At 39.6% G+C, this 22,188-nt stretch overlaps 1 protein-coding gene across 1 annotated transcript in view; it reads right to left on the bottom strand.

Moving 5' to 3' along the window:
* Positions 1-22,188, bottom strand: part of lrp1bb (low density lipoprotein receptor-related protein 1Bb) — a 319,979-nt gene that overhangs the window by 12,814 nt on the left and 284,977 nt on the right. The window contains exons 67-86 of the mRNA XM_082969228.1: positions 21,414-21,530; positions 16,772-16,878; positions 15,612-15,744; positions 14,629-14,735; positions 13,746-13,878; positions 12,917-13,039; positions 12,556-12,678; positions 12,114-12,254; positions 11,698-11,832; positions 11,148-11,267; positions 9,940-10,181; positions 8,935-9,158; positions 6,989-7,095; positions 6,135-6,251; positions 5,606-5,779; positions 4,466-4,591; positions 3,953-4,117; positions 1,998-2,159; positions 1,017-1,191; positions 640-744 (exon numbers count right to left, since the gene is read on the bottom strand). Of these exons, the coding sequence (XP_082825354.1) occupies positions 640-744; positions 1,017-1,191; positions 1,998-2,159; positions 3,953-4,117; positions 4,466-4,591; positions 5,606-5,779; positions 6,135-6,251; positions 6,989-7,095; positions 8,935-9,158; positions 9,940-10,181; positions 11,148-11,267; positions 11,698-11,832; positions 12,114-12,254; positions 12,556-12,678; positions 12,917-13,039; positions 13,746-13,878; positions 14,629-14,735; positions 15,612-15,744; positions 16,772-16,878; positions 21,414-21,530 (2,836 nt within the window). The remainder of the gene's footprint in view (positions 1-639; positions 745-1,016; positions 1,192-1,997; positions 2,160-3,952; positions 4,118-4,465; positions 4,592-5,605; positions 5,780-6,134; positions 6,252-6,988; positions 7,096-8,934; positions 9,159-9,939; positions 10,182-11,147; positions 11,268-11,697; positions 11,833-12,113; positions 12,255-12,555; positions 12,679-12,916; positions 13,040-13,745; positions 13,879-14,628; positions 14,736-15,611; positions 15,745-16,771; positions 16,879-21,413; positions 21,531-22,188) is intronic.

The raw sequence follows: 22,188 nt of genomic DNA, 5'->3' as shown, positions 1-22,188 counted from the left end.
GATTCCCACAGGTCTCTGGAGCCAACCGATTGTCCTCTACCAGTCATTGCCATGGAGTTTCTGCTGCTCATTACTTGTATAACACACTCCTTATCACTGAAGATCAAAATACTGTATACGCTTTCTCCTGAAGCCTACCACAATGACACAATGACAAACGAACAGTGAGATTCGTTCTGAACAGTAATGTTTCAGTAGTTTTAGTTTGTGGTTACTTTCTGTAGCTGTACCCCATGCAGAGCTTCCTTTCTTCTACACTGCCACAGAGGGTTAGCTTTTTAAAGATCTATACCCACATCAAAGCCTCTCATGTAGAGGCAGGTGTGACTCATTATCTTATTGAGCCATATCATCCTGTCTCTTGCTGTGACATGGCCTGCGCCCACTGGTGTCAAACACCCTCTCTACTTAGGATCTTAGCCCTGTGTTAAAAATAAACTCCCCTACTCCACCACCACCTTCAAAAATCAATCATTAGAAAAAAAGCCCAAGGAGATTTGGTTTCACTTTAGGCCGGCTTGTTTGGCATAACTGAATGGCAATGAAGATTAAACAAAGAATAAAGTAAGAATAGAGTAGATAACTTTCCTAGGCTATTGTTATTCCAGGCTATTGCTAGTAGGTAGTTACTGTACTTACTGACAGAAGGGCAGATTGGTGTCAGGGTCCAGGTGACAGGTACCTCCGTTGTAACAGTAGCCGTCACATAGCTGACAGCTGGGTGCCATCCTGCCATTAGTACAGCTGAAGGAAAACAGAGGAAAGCTGCTGTCACTGAGTGGTGGCCCACAATTTCTGTCTTTCTTTCATTGTTTGAGTTTGCAAGACTACTGATTGATAACCTATTTTCTGTGTAAACGGTCTTGAAAAATGTGAAGCTGTGGAATGTTAATGCATTATAACCATTGAAAATACAATACATGGAAGACTTTCAACTACAGTACATCAAGCATTAGCTCTAAGGCATTAACCCAACATAGAATATAAAGTAATGTTGTGAGATGCTAACAACTTACTTGCAGACCACATCTCCTGTGTCATCGTTGACGAGGCAAGGTGCTCCATGGCACCTCAGACACTTGTCCACCTCACACTTGTTGCCCTCGTATTTGGCTGGACACACGCACTCTACATGGCCACTACTGGACAATGTACAGGCCTTGGAGTTTACACAGTAGTGGTGGCAGATGTCTGTCAGAGGAGAGAGAGACCAGAAAAAGAGAGAGATATAGAGGAGAGAAAGAGGAGCATTTCATATTAAGGAAATGGGAGCATAGTTTTAGTTGGTTTGATAACATTTTTACAGGCCTTTAATGAGAATTAATTATCTGTATCAAATGGCATCTTGTTCATAGATGAAAACGTATCACCCCTTGGGCAAGTTAGAGTAGAAACGCAGCAATGGCGTCAGTTGAAATTGTTTTCCCCACAATTTATAATGACAAAGCCAACATAAGGAAAGGAAATATTTTATCAGTGCAGCACAGAAACCCCCAAAGGTTGTTTAGAGTGGCATTTAGAATTACTCTCTCACCCACACGGTATTTGTAGCTATGAAATGCCCTTTCTGGAATAAAAAACTCCAAAACAATTCATTGTTTGATTTAGTATTTATTGTTGTCGTTGGAACCTTAAATATGCAAAACTAAAAAGATATCATATTTCTAGAGAGTGTGACTGAATATAAATGGTCAGCTATTGTTGTTTATTCATGTTCTTTAGTGATCTTGGGAATGCTACAGGGTAGGTTGATACTGATTGTGTTAAGGTCAAATATTTATGTGTAGTTTGTTGCTATTGCTGGTGGATTGGCCTATGGTTGGAAATACATGACATGATTTTAAGGGAGGGCTGTGCTCCTCATAACAAATCAGTGGCTCTCCATGGGACTTGAAATATATATTTGGGCCCCCACAAAAATATATTTGACCTCAGGCACCCTCAAGAGACATTAGGCACCCCCAAGAGTCCATACGTAATTGGATCCCTTTACTCACGGTACAGACAGCGGTCTCCAGTATACTCTGCCATGCAGCGGCACACCGGCTGGTTCCCTAGGCTGACATCACAGGTACCACCATTCAGACAGTAGTAATCACACACCCGCTTCTCACAGAACGGACCTGTAAACCCTACAGGGCACCGACATGTTGGCTTCCCTGGAGGGATGGCGGGAGGAGAGGAGAGGATTGAGAGTTTGGCTAACAATTCCATTTACATTGTTTATTACAAAGATACTATAACTCAAGTGTTGAGGACGTGTGTGTTTGTTCCCAAAGTTGAGTATCAAGTATCTGAAAAACCCAAGGTAAAAGGTCCTTGATAACACAAGGTCCCTGGAGGTCAGAGAGAAATATTTCCAGTCCTTTAATTGATTACAGTGGGTGCCTCCAGCGAGACCTCCAGCGAGACTTGTTCTCTTCCATCACCAAACTGGGGTTCTTGAGGAAAGACATTAACAATAAGCTCTCCCAAGCTCTGCTTCCATCGCTCATTTTGAACAATACTCCCCAAGCCTCGGGATGTGTGCTCAACACAGCGAAACCTCTTACTTTATGAAAAAAATCTCAGTCTTCTAGCATGGATGAACAGCACACAGAATAGTCAGTGACTGTATGCCCAGCAGCGGAACAAATGTCCCATCACTTTGTTTCACTCCTCTTCGACGGCATTGGCCATAAATGAGGGTACCATTCGTCATATAATACAGATCATATAATACTGACTGGGCTGGTGAACCAAACAAGATTGAGAAACCCTGCCTCCAACTCTCCAACTAATTTAAAATCCCTCTGTGATACTCACTTCGTTTCAATCACATATTTGTCTCCTAAAAAACAGAATGTTATTACATATCACTGACACATATCAGGCATCTGTCTAGCTCATTAGCCAAATGCTGCTGTCATAATACAAAGGCTGACAGCTTGAAGTCAATTGACTGAGGACACCAACATGTTCTCAACATATTATTCCCAAACTATCAAATTCCCCCTGGGCAAGATGACACATTTATTACGAGAAGAGATGAGAAAATATATGTTTTAAGGGCAAACATTTCACTTCCCAGACTAAACCATTCAAATCAAAGTTGTAGACCAGTCTCTGAATACTTGATCTACCCCCAGTAATGACAGGAGCATTAAAACTACTCTGACTGTTCAATTACAGTTTTTATATATGTGTTAGCATTCAACACTCAGCTACTATATTTAGCACACTCTCTAAAATTGACTTTTATAATTTTCAAGGTTTACAAAACCATGAAACGATTTCACATTTTCACGAATCTTCAAAACTAAATGTAACAGTCAGGAAAATCACAGCAATCCAAATGTATCTATCTCTATGGGTAATTGCTCTTGTGAGTCCACCAGTTCTAAGAGACTGAGATGTTGTGAATAATTGCCCTCTTGCATGCATTATGTAATCGATTGACTGGTTTTTAGCAGGGAGACGTGAAGTAAAACTCAAGTGCTCTGCACTATTTTAGTTTATCCATGTTAGTCAGGATGAGTGGCAAACTAACAATGAGACAAATTGTCAAATGTGTGTATGAATACACGTAACGACAAAAAAAAAAGCTGGAAAAACAAAGTTTATTTTTGTCCTCCGAAGAGGGGAGAATAACAGGCCAATGATAATAAATATATGAATAATAATAATAATAATAATAAGAGACATGATCGGTTCAGTTATTAACATGTCTTGTCTCTATTATGCTTCATGCTTATTCTACCTATATCAATCAATCAATCAATCCATGTTGTAAGACTGTTGTAGCACAAGCACCTTTAGATACTGACCACTCCCAACAACCCAGAGAGTTCTTAACGACTTAACTACTTTTGAGTAAAGACCTGTGGGCACATAACGCCTTATGTCAATCCCGCTCTGATCAATCCATACATTTTTCTACCAATCAATATATGGATTTTAACAGCAGACTCACCCAGGGGTGAGCCCATGCAGGTGCCTCCGTTGAAGCAGTAGTCGGTGCAGTGGTTGACCTCACAGCGTTCTCCAGAGAAGTCAGGCCAGCAGTAGCAGCGCCAGTCCCCCTTCTCATTGGCCAGGCAACGCCCGCCGTTCTCACACGGTGGCCGGCACAGCTCGCCTACAATACAACAATGCACAGCATGTTCATTATGCTGAACTTGGACAGGTTTTCTGAAGTACCTTCTAAACTATCAATCATCATCAGTGTCATTTAGCTGGTCCAGGAGAAAGAGCATGATACTGTACAAGCATGTCATCTTATGTTATCATTTCAAAACATGCACTTCCACATTCAAGTCTTATTTTGAAGTACCCAAAATGCTGAGCGATTCAGAAAGATCTGACTTCATTAATTTGCATTGGCCAAGTGCCATCTCAGCTGGATTGTCTACCGTAGCAGTTTTAGAGGTGATATTGTGTTGGCAGCCAGTAAGTGAAGTTTCGGCAGGGGTCTTGAATAGTTTACCTGAGATGTTGACATCACTGCAGGAGCCGTTGATCAGTACCTTCCCTTCTGGACAAGTGCAGGTGGCACCCATTGGGTTCAGTAGACACATGAAGTCACAGTTCATTCTCAGGCATGGGTTGACCGCTGCAACAAGACAAGAGGCAAACGGTAGCCGAAGCTTCAATACAGCCATCAAACAAAACACGTTCATGTCTTTACTATTCTTCAATTAAACATTTTAAAAAAATTGTATATTTGACAACATAGAGAGGGAAGAGGCTAAACCGTATGACTTCGTTCATACTATCCACAAATGTATTGCTATTCAAAATCAACAAGAGACATGATCCACATTCCACTCAATGCCTAGTCCTAGAGGATTACTATGCCCTGTTAGCAAACACTACTTCGATATGCACAATATCAGCAGCATGCTGCCATTTTGCTCCAATAAGTCAATTGAAGTGTTTGGGTTTTCAATGAAATAGAAAAAAAAACAATTACACAGATTTGCTGTGTTCGGGGTTACAGGAATCATTGTAGATCAAAGCTAGCGAAAGAAGAGGGCGTCAGTGTGTTTCGCTAAAGACTACAAACCAACACTCATGGTCTTTCTGTTCTGCAAGATGTGCAGTAACTTTTACTGCCCAAAGAGTAGGCTACATGGCTGGACTAATGAGTCTTTGGAGAACGGTTCAGCTGCCCTTTACTGAAGAAAATCCCAAGCCAAGACGGATATGTCCGACGCTCCATAAACATTAACAATACACAGATAATAAATAGCAACCAAGTAGAGAAGCAGAGAATGTGAAATATATTGGTCCTATCATGGGAAATGAGATGACTCTCTCATGTCCCACACTTGAGAAAATGAAAAACTAGCTCAAGAACACTATACGCTCTTCCATTCAGGAGTTAGACCCACATAACCATCTAGAATATCAATGCTACATTGGTGCATTGACGTCTTGTTTGTTACTGTAATATCATGTTAATTGCCCTTCTTATGCTTGCATTTACACTAGAAGGCCGTTCAGCTGCTATTTTCAATATCCACATTACACAACCTTGATAATTTCCCTGTATTACCCATGCCCCTCATTAACACTGGTATTCATTAAAATACCCACTGAAAAATTGTAGATTTTATTTATTTACCATCTTGCTGCTTGTATCGATGGGAGATCATGACATTGGTCGTTTTCTCGAGACCCAAGTGGAGAAACTCCACAGGCTGTTTTCCATACTTGTGAACTTTGAAGACCTCGTGTTTCAGCCCAGTCCCGTAGATGTAGTCTTCAAATATGTCAATCCTGTATGGCTGGGATATTCCTGGAAACACAGCCGTGGAAACAGAATAAAGGCAGGGTGGAAAGAAGCATATGACCATGAACAACGTGTTGTAGTTTTAATGAGGGTTTGTAAATCCCAGGACAGAACTAGTAGTTAGTAGGAAACATGATCTGTGTGTAGTACTATACTACACCGATTGTTTAACAGCTTGCAATAGCCACACACACACACACACACACACACACACACACACACACACACACACACACACACACACACTATTATTGTAGCAATCTTTTGATAAAATGTAGAGGAAATTAAACAAATGATCACATCAGTAGCTAGTATGTGCTTGGATAGTCAATCTTTGTTTTGTTCTCAGTGGTGGTGTTACCGTGTCTGTCCCTGATTGCCACCAGAGGGTCCGACCCATCCAATCTCACACTGCCTATCTCGGAGAGCTCAGGATCAGCCCAGTACAAACGTTGGTTAAAGTAATCGATGGCCAGACCTGGGGAGGATGAGAGGAAGAGATTTATTTTCCTTATGAATTGTGTAAAGATCAATATGGACGCCTTCATCCCGACAGCCCTCAGGTTCTAAACAGCATTAGGCTGTGGATAGACTGCATAAATAGAAAGTTATTTTATTTATCTCCGTAAGGTATCTCACTTTCTAAGCATTCGCCAGAAAGTCATTAACGTTGAATCATATTACAGGACCTATACAGTATACCAGTATATTTGTATTATCTTTTGATGACAGACTTTTGGTGTTATGCCCTACATTTCCCTTTTTATAAAATGATTTTCTATCATGTGTTTGACTGGATAAATGACCCAAGTTGTCATGGCGATTAAATGGGTGTGTGTTTTTCCACAGATGATAAATTCCCCCTACCTTGGCAGAGACAGTGCATGGGTCCCTTGCATTAAAGGAGGCCAAACCATCTTTTAAAAAGTAGATCAGCACTAAGTGTCTCCCCCAGGACCATCACAACAGGTTTGGTGTGTCAGACACATTCATTTACTTTTTTCCATGGCCTTATTTTCAAACATATCTATCCTCTAGTCTACAACTAGCCTGGTCCCAGATCGGGTTGTACTGTCTTGCCAACTCCTATGGTCGTTGTCATTGCCAAGACTGCACAAACAGATCTGGGACTAGGCTAGTCTACAACATCCCGTCTCAATGAAAAGATAAGTATGGACTTGCAGATTAATATGATCATGTTCTGTAGATAGATACCTGTTGGTCTCCTGAGGTTCTTCTCCAAGAGGATCCTACGCATGGACCCATCCATAGCCGACTCCTCAATATGAGAATGATCACCTATTACTGTCCAGTACATCATCCTGTAGAAGATACAAAGATAAGCATTTCCTGTTAGATGTCCATAACATAGTTTTTCTTAATTTGTACTATTCTCTACATTGTAGAATAATAGTGAAGACATCAAAACTATGAAATAACACATATGGAATCATGTAGTTCCCACATATACAGTTCCCACATATACTGAGCACTTGTTGGCTGCTTTTCCGTCACTCTGCGGTCCAACTCATCTCGAACCATCTCAATTGGGTTACTACATGATTCCATATGTGTTATTTCATAGTTTTGATGTCTTCACTATTATTCTACAACGCCAAAAATAATAAAAATAAAGAAAAACCCTTGAATGAAAAGGCGTGTCCAAACTTTTGACTGGTACTGTACATATTTATTTAATTGATGAATCAGAGACATATTATATTTGTGTGGCCGTGAGCGAGCGCTAAAACCCTGCCTGGAAAATGCCCTCCATTCACCTTTTATGGTAATAAAAATGCCCTCCCTCATTTGCTGTAAGATTTGGAGATGTTGAACTAGGCCATGATAATTCCTAAAAGAAAGCGCAATTATCACACTTCTGTTTGGGCAGAATGCTGCAGTGACTTTTCCAAACTAAAAATGCATGCTGCCTAGTGAGTGCTAAACACTGGCTGCACATTCTGGAAGATTGATTGTCCTTTTGAACAATTTAAGAGCTACAGCCCACAATTCCATGCAAAAGACACGATGTTCAATATTTTGTTTATCAATACATGATTGTGTCTCTATCTCCTGCTTTGGTATAGGCTCTAAATTAAATAGGTTAGGCTATGATGTTGCGCTCCTAATCGCACAGCAATACTGGAGCCTACCCATACTGTCACATAGGATTAGGTCTACTGTCAAGACTACCGGTCTATTTACTTTCCAGCATGCTTGGCTATTGAATGAGCGATTGATAAATGGTGGCCTACTATTTGTTGTTTAGTGGGAATAATTTAAACTAGTTATGTCAGAAAAGAAGAGAGACATGTCCTGCAATATGATTATGATTTAGGCCTATTTAATAAAAGTGAAATAAAAATATATTAGACAACATGCTGCTATGCAATCTCCTTACCAATGGCAAATGCATCTGTTTAATCATTAGGCCTATGTTTTTTTATTAGCCTACCATTATTATAATCCCTGTGCATCAAACACCTCCCATTTCCCCCAAACGAACAATAAGCATATTTGCTTGCAATACAGTTGATCAACCTTCTAGAAGTTGTGTGTACGCATGGTCAGTGTTGGGGAAGCTACTCTGAAAATATAACCAAGCTACCAATCACTTCACACTGGAAGCTACCCTTAGAAAAACATAGTTTACTTAACTAAAGTTACTTTTAAAAAGTATCTCAATACATCCAAACTACTACATGAAAAATTATTATTTCTAAATCTGAAATATCATAGACTACAAATTGCAAGAACAGATCACTCTGGAGTCAGATGTTAACAGAATGTGTAATTTAGCCTATTAAACACAACTATTTTTCAAGTGAAAATTAGGTGGGTCTGCTGCTGGAAAAAAAAGATAATTCTTGCCAACTTTTGCAGGATAAAAAGCACCTTTGATAATGAGGCCCCTGGTCTTCATGGATAACGGGATTAAACACATCCCTGTCTATACTTAAAGAATCCCTGGAATCCTTGTCTATACTTAAGCTTTAAAAAAATCAGTAAGAAAACAAATCTTGGATACAATCTTGGATGTATCTTTTAAAATTGCACTGCTGTCTTCCTCCGGCAGAGTTCCAAAATAATGACAAAGCAAAAAAGTATAAAGTGAAAACATAATGATGAAATTTGACATGGTTTGAAAAGAATGCTCTTACCCTCGGGCTGGGTTGACAGCAATGGCGTAAGGCTCTCCTGCAATGTCAGTTATCAGACGGGTGCAATTTGGCCCTCTGAGCTGGCCCACGTTTATAGAGTATCTGAGCTTAGTCCAGTGGGCTGTGTAATAGCTGAACCAGTGCATCCGAGAGTGGTCTGTCCAATAGATATTTCCTGTAATCCAGTCAGCAGACACATCCCTTGGTCTACGGAAGTCTGAACACTGCAAGGGAAATGAGAGCTTGTAAACATGAAATCGTGAACATGACGAAGACTTCCAAGGTATTTGTATTACACATGGCAAATGAACTTGAAACTTCTAACATTCATGTTGTCTATTGGTTTATTTAGATGCACTCACTATTCTGACCACTATCAAACGTGATACAGGTATGTCTAATGCAATACTTGATTCTAGAAAAGGTTTAGTAGCCTATGCTAAATGTGTAAGAAGTCTTACAAATGATCCCATAATACTTTATGCAATGTTTCCAATGTGACAACAATGACTCAAACTTTAGATCAATGTACATCATGGTCTTAGAATAAGAGTATCTTCATATGACATTGAAAGATGTGTGTAATTTATTTAAAAACATTGTGCTAGCTTTCTCCGACTTTGTCAGTAGGCATATCTACATCCGAGACATTCCTTACTTTAGGTCAAACAATAACTGGGAAAAGCATGGCACCTTGCTAATGTTCTGTTCTCTTGCTCACACACATTAATAAGATATATGACTGTATGAGTTATACATTTAATCTTCAAGCGCTCACTGCTGTGTTCAAGCTCTCATTGCTATAATCATTCTATAATTCATTGTCCTCAAATGCAATAACCAAGACATAATGTAGCTTCAATGGCTTTACAAAAGAAAGAAACATACATATCTTGTAATGGGCTACTTATATTAGCATATGGATATTTAATGTACAAATCGTACATTCAATAACACATTAAAAAGTAAAGTAGACTTTCCAACCACACCTTTGGTGATACTTACTATGTTTCCGACATTAGTTTTACTTTGACTCTTGTCTAGGATTTCTTTGTAAAAAAGTCCACCAGGGTTAAACTGTGTAGCCCAGATAAACTTTTGTTGGTGTAACAGAGCATCCATCCCAATAATGCGGGCATTGTCCTCGATGCGAGTGAGGAATTTGTGTCCATGGCTCTGGTTAAATGGATACACAAAACTTCGGATTTCAGTGTCATTAGCTATGTAGAGCACTCGATCTTCTGGTCCTGCCCGTTGTTGAGTTATTAATATGCAAAGAAAATGAAAAGTGGCTCAATTCCATTTGGGGTTTTAAACAACAGTTTGACAGCATCATTTCATTTACAGAAGCAAAGTATTCTCTAATATATGTAATCAAGTCATCATTCATATATAAACATCATGGGGTAGTTTCCTGGACACAGATTAAGCCTAGTCCTGGACTAAAAGGCAAGTCCAATAGAGAATCTCCATTGAAAGTGCTTTTTATTCCAGAACTAGGCTTAATCTGCGTCCAGGAAACCGCCACATCACATGATCAGGATAATAATACATAATCGCATAGCAACAAGACCAGTCATTTATAATTACTACTACCCATGGTGCCAATCAGTAGGAATAGTGGGATAGATGAATATGTATCACAATGCAGTGTATCACAGTGGGGTATACACCCGTAACATTAATACTTTAGTGGAAAGTTGTGGAATAGCTGTTAGTGAATATTGGCAATCATTATTAATCCATTATTAATATAATCCTTATTGGTCACATCAGAAACAGATGCAGACTCAGTTATTATACTCCTTACATGGTTAAATGGCTGGTTTTGTATACATTCAGTGTTACTTATACAATCCTGCCATCTTAATGTAAAGTTCATCCTAGTAAAATACCAAAAATACCAAATCTGATGACTATGACAGTATATTTACAAGAGTGCTAATGGTACAGTACTGTATGGGAGTACAGTGTTACCTTAATAGCTATTGAAAAAAACTATTCAATTCAAATAAATGGTATACAATATTCAAGAAAATGTTGCAGTTTATAGAAATTCATACTATACTTAGTTTATGCTAAAGTTGTAATTCATTTAGAAAAAAAATAACATCTCTATTGAAACAATCATAGTATAAGATACACATCAAGGTTTTTGATAGTTCAATTGTCTTCAGTTAGCACATACAGTACAGTAATAAAATGGTCCATACCTTTTACTATACAGTTTCCATTGATTTCCTTAAAATTCTTGTCACAAGTACACTTGTAGGATCCTTTAGTGTTTGTACAATAGTGAGCACACATGTCAAACCCAAGACACTCATTGATTTCTGAGGAGAAAAAATAAAAATCAGTCAGTTACTAAGCTGCCATACCTCTCAAATAAAAAATGGTTCATATAGTCCCAACCTATCGATGTGAGGATATCTATTGTATATTCTAATTGGGTAAAAACAATATATACTGAACAAAAAAAAACGCAACATGCAACAATTTCAAGATTGGTGGCTTATGGTAGAGAAATGAACATTCAATTATCTGGCAACTGCACTGGTGGACATTCCTGCAGTCAGCTACTATAAACACTATAAACACCTACTTGGAAAGCCATGTTATGTATATTGTTCATCATCCACGGACGGCTACATTATGTACATGATATCTAACCACATTAGTTACATTAGTTACATTATAGAATTTCATTATTACAGTAAACATTCTGTCCAATTGAACAGTGAGGAGAAAGAGGTCATACGGTACCTTCACACTGGCCAGTCTTTAGATTTCTCCTAAAGCCAGATTTACAATGACATATTGAACTTGTGTTTGTCTGATTGCAAATTGCATCCTCCCCACATGGGTTTGACTTCTTTCCACATACGTCTCCATGGGAAACTACAATTGAAAACAACACTTTGATTGCACATGAAAACACATTCCTAAACATTGTACATGCTTGCAAAAAGTTGCTTCATTGATGTGTGGAAGCCAAGAGAACAACTTTCACAGGACAGAAAAACACACAGCAAATATGTTACTACCATAAATGTTCTGTCATTTAACCCTTGGATCTAGCATAAGAGCCCTAGATTATCTCACACATCCAGTTCCTTCCTAGTGACATTTATTACTTCCATCTAAACAGCAGGATATTGATCTGTGTGACACACACGCACAGGCCTTGCAGTCCTGCTCGTCCGAGCCCCCGTCCCCACAGTCATTGAAGAGGTCACACTGCAGCTGGGCTGGGATGCAGCGCTGGGTACTGCAGGTGAACTCTGCTTTCCCACACGGCCTGGGTCGGCCAGACACCACCTCTGTTTTGGGACACACACAGGGCCCAAACACACATCGGATAGAAAGACCACATCGGCAACAGAGAATAAATGAAATTTGCATGAAAGCATGGGTGGTGTTTTGAGACATCTTTATAAAAATGCTGATAGTAGCCAAGATTCAAAGAACGATGTGGCTTTGAGTTTCTAGGGATATTAAAGGAACTTGACTAATACACAGTTTTTGATGCAATTAGGAATAAAGTTAGATTGGAAAATCAACCTCCTTAGTTCAACATTCTTGATGAAGAAAAATGTCATGTTTGAACTGGTATAAACTCACCACATTCCTTCTCGTCCGAGTTATCCCCACAGTCATCCACCTTGTTACACACTTGGTCAGGGCGCAGACACACACGGTCATTTCTACATCGGTGTGGCCGTGTAGGAGGACAAGGAAGTTTGGCTGGAGGGGAGAAGAAACACACAAGTATTCCAAACAGTCAAATACACTTTAGTTCATTCAACATATTCCATTATAGTCCATTCAACTCCTTCATAAAAAGGACATTCATTTTCTTTAAGAAATTCACCATTTCAACCATGAATATTACCTTACATGAAATATGTAAGTAATACCTAATAAAATATCCATCAAACACCTTTGAGAAAACATCTAAGTGAGAGACGTTATTTCAACCCACCACACATCTCTGTGTCCTCGTCTGAGTTGTCTCCACAGTCGTCCTTGCCATCACACACCCACGCGTGGAGCTTGCACAAGGTGTTGTTGCAAATGAACTCATCGGGACGGCAGAAGAAGATGCCTGCAATTACAGACTGAAGGTGAGCAGCAGTGCCCGTGGGCTTTCTTTCTTTCAGAAGGTCGTCTTTTCCATTTCCTTCAAAACTTCATATTCAACAGCATTGTGCTAGCACTATAGTGTCTGAATGAAAGAATGTTCTTGTTAGAGAAATGACCTTTGCTTGGCCAGAGTAGGACTATTGTGTTGTACACCTTTCACAACAAACACATGGCTAGAGCGGTGGTTGCTACGCTACTAGCCATGTGTGAGTTCGAATCCCCCACTGATCGTGACATTCATTGCACTGTGAAAACTAGGCGGGCTGCAATTGATTCTACCTAAGCTGAGAAGGAAGAAAACATAATGTGTGTACCATATTGGCAGGCATGTGTTCTGTGTTAGTGTGTTCCAGTGAACATGCTCAACTCTGCCCCCAGTTGCAATTTAATATTTGTTACATTTCTTATACAGGTAACATGTCCTGCTAGAACATTCAGTGGCTGCATATGTTTCAGCTTGTGCCTTCCTCACTGTGTGTGTGTGTGTGTGTGTGTGTGTGTGCGCGCGCGTGTGTGCGTGTGTGTGCGCAACACCTGAAATGCATGTCTCTACTGTAGTAGGACATGTTGCCTGTATATTAAAAGAAAATGAAGATGGACCTGTATAGAAAACCAATAGTTTTCTAGCACACTGGCATGTTTAGTGAGTATGTCCAGCCCTGTTGTACCTTGATTGCAGTTCTCCTCGTCGCTATGGTCCACACAGTCAAAAGTGTCGTCACAGCGCCATCTCCGTGGGATACAGTGGGCATGGTTCAGACACAGGAACTCGTCTTCCTTGCACTCCTTCACGCAGCCCGCCTGGCAACATGGCAACACAAAACAGCATTATATAGTATTAGATGTCAAACACAGTCGAGACTTTACACACATCCTTTTCTATTCTGTTAGGAATTCACCTTACACTGGACACCAAAAGATGTAGGGACCATCCTTACAAATAGGTATATATAATCTTTGCCGTATTAAAGGTCCAATGCAGTCGTTTTTATCTCAATATCAACTAATTTGTGGTTAACAATTAAGTACCTTAGTGTGATTGTTTTCAATTAAAATGGTTAATAAGAAACAAAAATGTATTCTTAGCAAAGAGCAATTTCTCAAGCAAGAATTTTGCTAGGACTGTCTGGGAGTGGTCTGAGTGTGGAGGGGGAAATTGAAACTAGCTCTTATTGGCAGATAGAGAGTTCTAAACCTTTCTTATTGGTCTTTTAACTAATGTACCGCCTGGTTATGTCACCAGTCAGGCCAAAACTCTGTCCCACTAAAACAGGCTGGAGTTTCAGGCGGCCTTTGCATACTGGTCTTACACTAAAAGGGCATTATAATTATTTTCACAATTTCACAGCATTATTCCAACCTCATAGTGTGGAAATATATATATATATATATATATATATATATATATATATATAAAAAACACAAGAAAATCACTTTTTTTACTGCACTGGACATTACTTACTGTAACTTTTTTGTAAATAAACAAAAAAGGTGCAGTAAATAAGTATAGTTTGATTGCTATAGATGAGTACCAAGCAGAGCCACACCCACCTCATCTGACCCGTCCAGACAGTTGTCCTGTCCATCACATCTCAGACTGGCCGACACACACCCTCCACTGGCACACACATACTCATTTAAGGAGCAGGAGGGGAGCACTGGAAACACAAAGATCAGAGACATAGAGCTTTATGAGTGTACACACTCTACCAAATAATAATATAACAGCCATCATTCACAGAATGAGTGGGGCTGGTTTGTACCTGTTCTGTACACTCATAAAGAAGGTTGCATGCTCCATGTTAGCCTACTGTAAGTGCTAAAAAAATGCTACAACCCTTTCTTTCCAAACCAGCAGTGCTGGACATTGGACAGATACTAGGTCTAAATATGATGTCTTCCCTCAGGCTATGGCATGCTGTGTGCTGCCTGCTGCTGAATTAAGTGGTCTGAAACACACCCACACAATCATCACCACTGGGGCTCCGGATGAGGTTACACTGGCTAGCTACTGTACTGTAGTGGCTGCACTTCAGTAGAATACAAGGCATTTTCTGTTAGAATGGGAATGAGCCAATATCAACCCACTTACTGTGGGTAAAACACATGGCGTACTGATGCAGTAGTTATTTGGGGTGGCAGGTAGCCTAGTGGTTAGAGTGTTGGGCCAGTAACCGAAAGATTGCTGTATCGAATCCCCAAGCTGACAAGGTAAAGATCAGTCGTTCTGCCCCTGAACAAGGCAGTTAACCCACTGTTCCTAGGCCATCATTGTAAATAAGAAGCTATCGTAAAGGGTCAAGCAACCCCCCCACACCAACATTTCCTCATCTTACCCTACACCCCATTAAAAAGTCCAGAAAAACTATTTTTGTCCTATTTTTTAACTGAAGAATATAAACTACAACACTCCATGTTAGAACAGGAGCTCTGCAGTGATTCTCAGCTTTTAAAAACTACTTCAATTTCACATTAAAAAAGTTTTGGGGAAACGTTCCCTTCCGACCTTGTCTAGTCTTTCTCGTATACTGTACCTGTTCCCTGGCAGCTCCTCTCGTCCTCTCCTGTCTTGCAGTCCTCTTGGCCATCACAGAGCCACTTGAGGGAGATGCAGAGGTTATTGAGACACTGAAACTGGTCCTCAGCACACCGAGCCTCACAGCCCTTCTGTAGAGAGATATACAGAACAAGAAGCTCACATTTACAATAGGCTCATACTTGACACCACAGATGTTCCTACTGTATAAGAAAAAGAACATCAGGTAATACTTTATTTGAAGGGTACCTACAGTACATAAGGACTTCATAACACATTCATTACCCATACATAATGCATTCATAGACTATGTTAACTCTTTACAGTGAGTGTTCATTGCCAGTTTATTAGGTTTTTGGTAAGAATTGTGGGGGGGGGGGGGCAAGAAAAGTAGTTGTTTACAAGAGAAACCATGCATCGCTGACAAATGTTTACATACTCTGAACTAAATATACAGTTTGACCCAGAAAGACATCATTGGGACCACACACACAATAATGGATTATCAGAGGTTGCACATAGAGGGGATTATTCATACTATATACTGTAATTGCTGTGGAGGTATTTAACAGAGCAATAAATTACAAGGCATAATAAATGGGTAATTCCGTGCCTTTCACCTTGAATTAGCCATTCCACAATAGAGTTTTGAATATTTTCTAAGGATCGTCTCATTTTTCATGAATAGCTCACGCTTAAAAAAAAAACACATTCTGCAAAACAGGTCCACAACTCCTATGCAAGGCTAGTTAATGCAGTATTTTGAGTTAGTGAACCAGTTTGCATAATTATTTATACATTTGCATAAGAGCAGAAACATAAAACGTCTCTCTATTAGGACATTGTCAGCCTTAGTAGGCTATTCTCTCATGCGTTCCAATAAAAAATGTAATATTTAACGATTTGGATTTCATAATGCTATTAAATCATCAAGCCCGTTGTTGCATTTTCAATTCAATAATCATGCCTTTCAGAAAAAAATAAAACATACATTGATGTTTAGCCCTCAAAAATAAAGAAATAAACATGGGGTTAGGGTCAATTCACTCAAATCAGATTATTCAAGAGTGGACAGACACGAGGTTGTGATTCACACAGTTTACAGGCTATAACATGCTATTTAAAGGCCGCTGTTAAATGACAACAGTGATCACTGACCTCGTCTGAATTATCATGGCAATCATAGTCTCCATCGCAGCGGAATCGAGCCGAGATGCAGTCCCCGTTAGCACAGGCAAAGTCCTTGTGGTTACAGGTCAATGGCTCTGAGTCAAGGGGAGAACAAGGACATTACCACACTTGAAACAGAAATGAAGCAGGAGCCGCAATAGAAATGAAGTAGGAGCCGGCCCCCAAAAACGATACGCTCTACCACCTACCGATAATTAGAATTGTTAAACAACGCTACCTGGATCTTCATCATTTTCTACAAGGCTCTAGCACTCCCTAGCAAGTGATGTCTGTTATAGACTATTTATAGTTATAAACTAGAATATATACACTTTTATACATATACAATAGTTGTGAAAAAGCAACCAACCTCTAAGAAAATACACACATGGGTCTTTATAAGAGGTGTCATAAGAGAAGAGAATCCCCTAGACCCCTTTTACAGGAGTTATCTCTTTAGCATTGCATGCTAATCATTTGGCAGTAGGCCTACTGTATAAACCATCTGTTGGCTTGTCGGAGACGTTTGTTGGACTTGATAGTTGGCATGCCAGTGGCTTTCAAGATGTTAATACATTCATAGCTATAGTGACAGCTTAGGAGACAGTATACTCCTGAGCCCTAATATCTGGCAACCTCCACTCTGCACATTAAGGTACACTGTTTGTCTAGGTCTCTGAGGACAACATTATGCCATATTTAAGCAGCATCAAATTCCAGTGCTGGAGTTTTCCCCTTGTTATCATGGACTGTTAACTGACTGTTAACTGACTGTAGGGAGTGAAGGTAGTTGTGTTTATGAGCTGATCTGTTATCATGGACTGTTAACAGACTATAGGGAGTGTTATGAGCTGCAGTTAGAGGAAAGGTCCCAGCAGAGCCTGCAGTCTGCAGCAGATTGTGATTTGCAGCCTCTCTCTCTCTGCTAGTCTAGCTGGCACACCTGCTTAATTCTTTACCATCCAACACTCGGCTGGACTTTATTTGCATTTTAAGTGACATCAATAGGTAAGAAGAATAAGCATATAATAAATCAAATGAACGATGCATACTCAGCATAAAATGCAAATACACACATGGATGCTTGTGTGCACGCACACTTACATAGTGCAGAGATGAGATATGGACTAACTGGGTTAACAAAGACCTTTCATAAGTAAACATAAACTTTATTCCAGCAGTTGGTGATGAATATGTAAACAAAAAAAAGTGAGCTTGGGAAAATTACAGAGGAGAGACGGTATCAAAGCGGAGGATTCTCTGGAGCTCTGACTTTCTTTCAGATCCAAAGAGGTTGGAGCGGGAACATGCTCAGAGGGCATAGCCAAGTTATAAACAGCTAGGTACAGCGCTCCACTGAGCTGCCAGCTGCTTAACTTTGATTGTGGGAACACTTTACAAAGTTTAGCAGAGGAATGGTACAGTATACAAAGACACAAAGCAAGAGGGAAAAATAGAGTAACACAGTTCATCCTTAAACAGTCCCAAAATACCAACTGAACTGCGCAAGTGCATACGCAGAGTAAATACACATGACTTCTCCATGACTTTGAACCATATTTCCATGACCAACAATTGGTGGCGTCTCTATATACATATACAAAAGTAAGCGTAATGTGGTATCGACACTGGTAGGCTGCTCTCTGATCCCATGTACCACCTCCTGTCATTGTGGAAGGCACTTAACCCCCACAAAGTAGAACACCTGTTATGTAACTGTACAAAACACATGTGGTCAACTCTCAGTCTGGAGAGCTACTGGGTGTGCAGGCTTTTGATCAAGCCCTGCTCAAACACAGAGCCAGTTTATCAAGGTCCGGTTGAGCAGCTAATTTTTTAAATGTGGTTTGTTACAGGACTGGAATAAATGCCTGCACACCCATTAGCTCTCCTGGATGATGGCTGACCACCCTTGATGTACTGTATAACATTGAAACCAAATACTTGTTATGCCTTTTGAAATAATTAGCAAATGTTTTTATTTTTTATTGACTATCCGAAACATACAATATACTTGCAGTGAAGCCGCTCAACAACTACACCAATAATTAGCTCACTATCAAAGATCAAATGGCTTTGATAGACTACAAATATTTTCATTCAGCTAAAGCGAGCCCGCAAATCTTCCTCAGGAAATGTACTTTTTCTAGTTTAGTCATATTTATCTTAGCTAGCTACCTTAGAAGAGTTTACTTTTCAGGCTGACTAGCATCTATTGAGTTGCAATGTCCCATATATTGGATGCCTAAATCAAGTGGAAGTATCTACAAAACAAGCGTTGAAGACACATAATCCAAAAGAAAGGCTACATCAAAAACCTTTCTCCTAAAATTACTGTTTGCAATTCACAAATTGATTCACCACATTTAAACTGATTCCCAACTAATACAATGGCAAAATATTTGTTTAAATTAATCATATGAATAATTCATAAAAAGTATGTACAGTTGGAAGTTTACATACACTTAGGTTAGAGTCATTAAAACTCGTTTTTCAACCACTCCACAAATTTCTTGTTAACAAACTATAGTTTTGGCAAGTCGGTTAGGACATCTACTTTGTGCATGACACAAGTCATTTTTCCAACAATTGTTTACAGACAGATTATTTCACTTAAAATTCACTGTATCACAATTCCAGTGGGTCAGACGTTTACATACACTAAGTTGACTGTGCCTTTAAACAGCTTGGAAAATTCTAGAAATGATGTCATGGCTTTAGAAGCTTCTGTTAGGCTAATTGACATCATTTGAGTCAATTGGAGGTGTACCTGTGGATGTATTTCAAGGCCTACCTTCAAACTCAGTGCCTCTTTGCTTGACATCATGGGAAAATCAAAAGAAATCAGCCAAGATTTCAGAAAAAAACTTGTAGACGTCCACAAGTCTGGTTCATCCTTGGGAGCAATTTCCAAACACCTGAAGGTACCATGTTCATCTATACAAATAATAGTAGGCAAGTATAAACGCCATGGGACCACGCAGCCGTCATACCGCTCAGGAAGGAGACGCGTTCGGTCTCCTAGAGATGAACGTACTTTGGTGCGAAAAGTGCAAATCAATCCCAGAACAACAGCAAAGGACCTTGTGAAGATTCTGGAGGAAACAGGTACAAAAGTATCTATGTCCACAGTAAAACATGTCCTATATCGACATAACCTGAAAGGCCGCTCAGCAAGGAAGAAGCCACTGCTCCAAAACCACCATAAAAAGACAGACTACGGTTTGCAACTGCACATGGGGACAAAGATCGTACTTTTTGGAGAAATGTCCTCTGGTCTGATGAAACAGAAATAGAACTGCTTGGCCATCATGACCATCGTTATGTTTGGAGGAAAAAGGGGGCGTCTTGCAAGCCGAAGAACACCATCCCAACCGTGAAGCACGGGGGTGTCTGCATCATGTTGTAGGGTGCTTTGCTGCAGGAGGGACTGGTGCACTTCACAAAATAGATGGCATCATGAAGCAGGAAAATTATGTGGCTATATTGAAGCGACATCAGTCAGGAAGTTAAAGCTTGGTCGCAAATGGGTCTTCCAAATGGACAATGACCCCAACCATACTTCCAAAGTTGTGGCAAAATGGCTTAAGGACAACAAAGTCAAGGTATTGGAGTGGCCATCACAAAGCCCTGACCTCAATCCTATAGAAAATCTGTGGGCAGAACTGAAAAAGTGTGTGCGAGCAAGGAGGCCTACAAACCTGACTCAGTTACACCAGTTCTGTCAGGAGGAATGGGCCAAAATTCACCCAATTTATTGTGGGAAGCTTGTGGAAGGCTACCCAAAACGTTTGACCCAAGTTAAACAATTTAAAAGCAATGCTACCAAATACTAATTGAGTGTATGTAAACTTCTGACCCACTGGGAATGTGATGAAAGCTGAAATAAATCATTCTCTCTACTATCATTCTGACATTTCACATTCTTAAAATAAAGTGGTGATCCTAACTGACCTAAGACAGGGCATTTTTACTAGGATTAAATGTCCGGAATTGTGAAAAACTGAGTTTAAATGTATTTGGCTAAGGTGTATGCAAACTTCCGACTTCAACTGTATGTATGGCCTTATTCGCGAGTGTCGATGGAAAGTTTTTTGGGACATAAGAAAAACATGAATACATGCTAACAATAGCTAGTTTACTAGAGGGTACAATATATGTTGTGAATTGGCTACCTAGTTATTAGTCTGTTCTCTATCATATTTTATAGGCTAGGCCTACTTGCTGCTGCAATGTCCAACTGTCTCTCTGTCCTTTAGCAACGGCCCACTTGTCTTGCACACGTGCAGGTGACGCACGCAAACAGCAAGAGTGTCATTCAGATCCTGGCTGATAAGTAGATTTTTATTTGATTGATAAAACTTGAAAAATTTTTTTTTTTAACTGTGGCTAAATAAATTACATTAACAGAATTTCTAAAAGGAATTTTCATAAAATCCCTCAAATTTGGTAAACTGGATCCAAAACTTTTCCAGGCCTGGAAAATACTATTTCAAAATTCCATTACTTTTCCATGATTTTCTTGACCGTATGAACTCTAGTTGGCCTGTACGACGTCAAGAGCATATATAAGTTGCTAAAAGATAGGAGGGAGCTAAGAAAGTAGAGCAGCAGACATAGGCGTACTCACTGCAGTTCTGCTCATCTGAGTTGTCTCCACAGTCGTTCTGGCTGTCACACCTCCAGTGGTCCGGGATGCAGTTGTTATTTTCACAGCGGAATTCATGAGGTCCGCAGGTCTTTTCATCTTTTTTACATCAGGAAACAAACAAACAGACAGATGCAAATGTCTTCAAAGAGCATGAATATTAATGGTGGAGCTATCATATTTCGATGTGTAATCATCATTTCCTCAGGGTTTTCTCGTAGTGCAAGGCTGACACCAAGTTCAAAACATCCCTCGTACTCGAGAGACACTAATACATTGTAAGATGAAATACCTGACTGTGCTGCCAATTGCTTAGATCTCCTAACAGAATCTATGACAACAACTTTGCAATATTAAACACCTTTTGTTAAGACCCTACAAAATATTTGCAAAAAAATATTTGATAAAATGATGTCTTCCTAAGATTGGTGATATAGTGTTACCTCCCTTCCCTGTGAGACTGTTAAGGCAGAAACTAAAATAAGAGTGAGGTAATTTTTGATTATTTTACATTTACATTTAAGTCATTTAGCAGACGCTCTTATCCAGAGCGACTTACAAATTGGTGATTCACCTTATGATATCCAGTGGAACAACCACTTTACAATAGTGCATCTAAATCTTTTAGAGGGGGGGGGTTAGAAGGATTACTTTATGTCATCCAATAGCTGACTGACCTTAATTGCCAACATTTTTTGCTATGTTATAAATATACATTTAATTTATTCATCTCAAAAGTTTGATACAGAGGGTTCTG

This window comes from Salmo salar, chromosome 25 (genome assembly GCF_965601325.2).
Source record: "Salmo salar chromosome 25, fSalSal1, whole genome shotgun sequence".
NCBI lineage: Eukaryota > Metazoa > Chordata > Actinopteri > Salmoniformes > Salmonidae > Salmo > Salmo salar.
The sequence above is the reverse complement of the archived record's forward strand: the minus strand, read 5'-3'. Positions and strand labels throughout refer to the sequence as shown.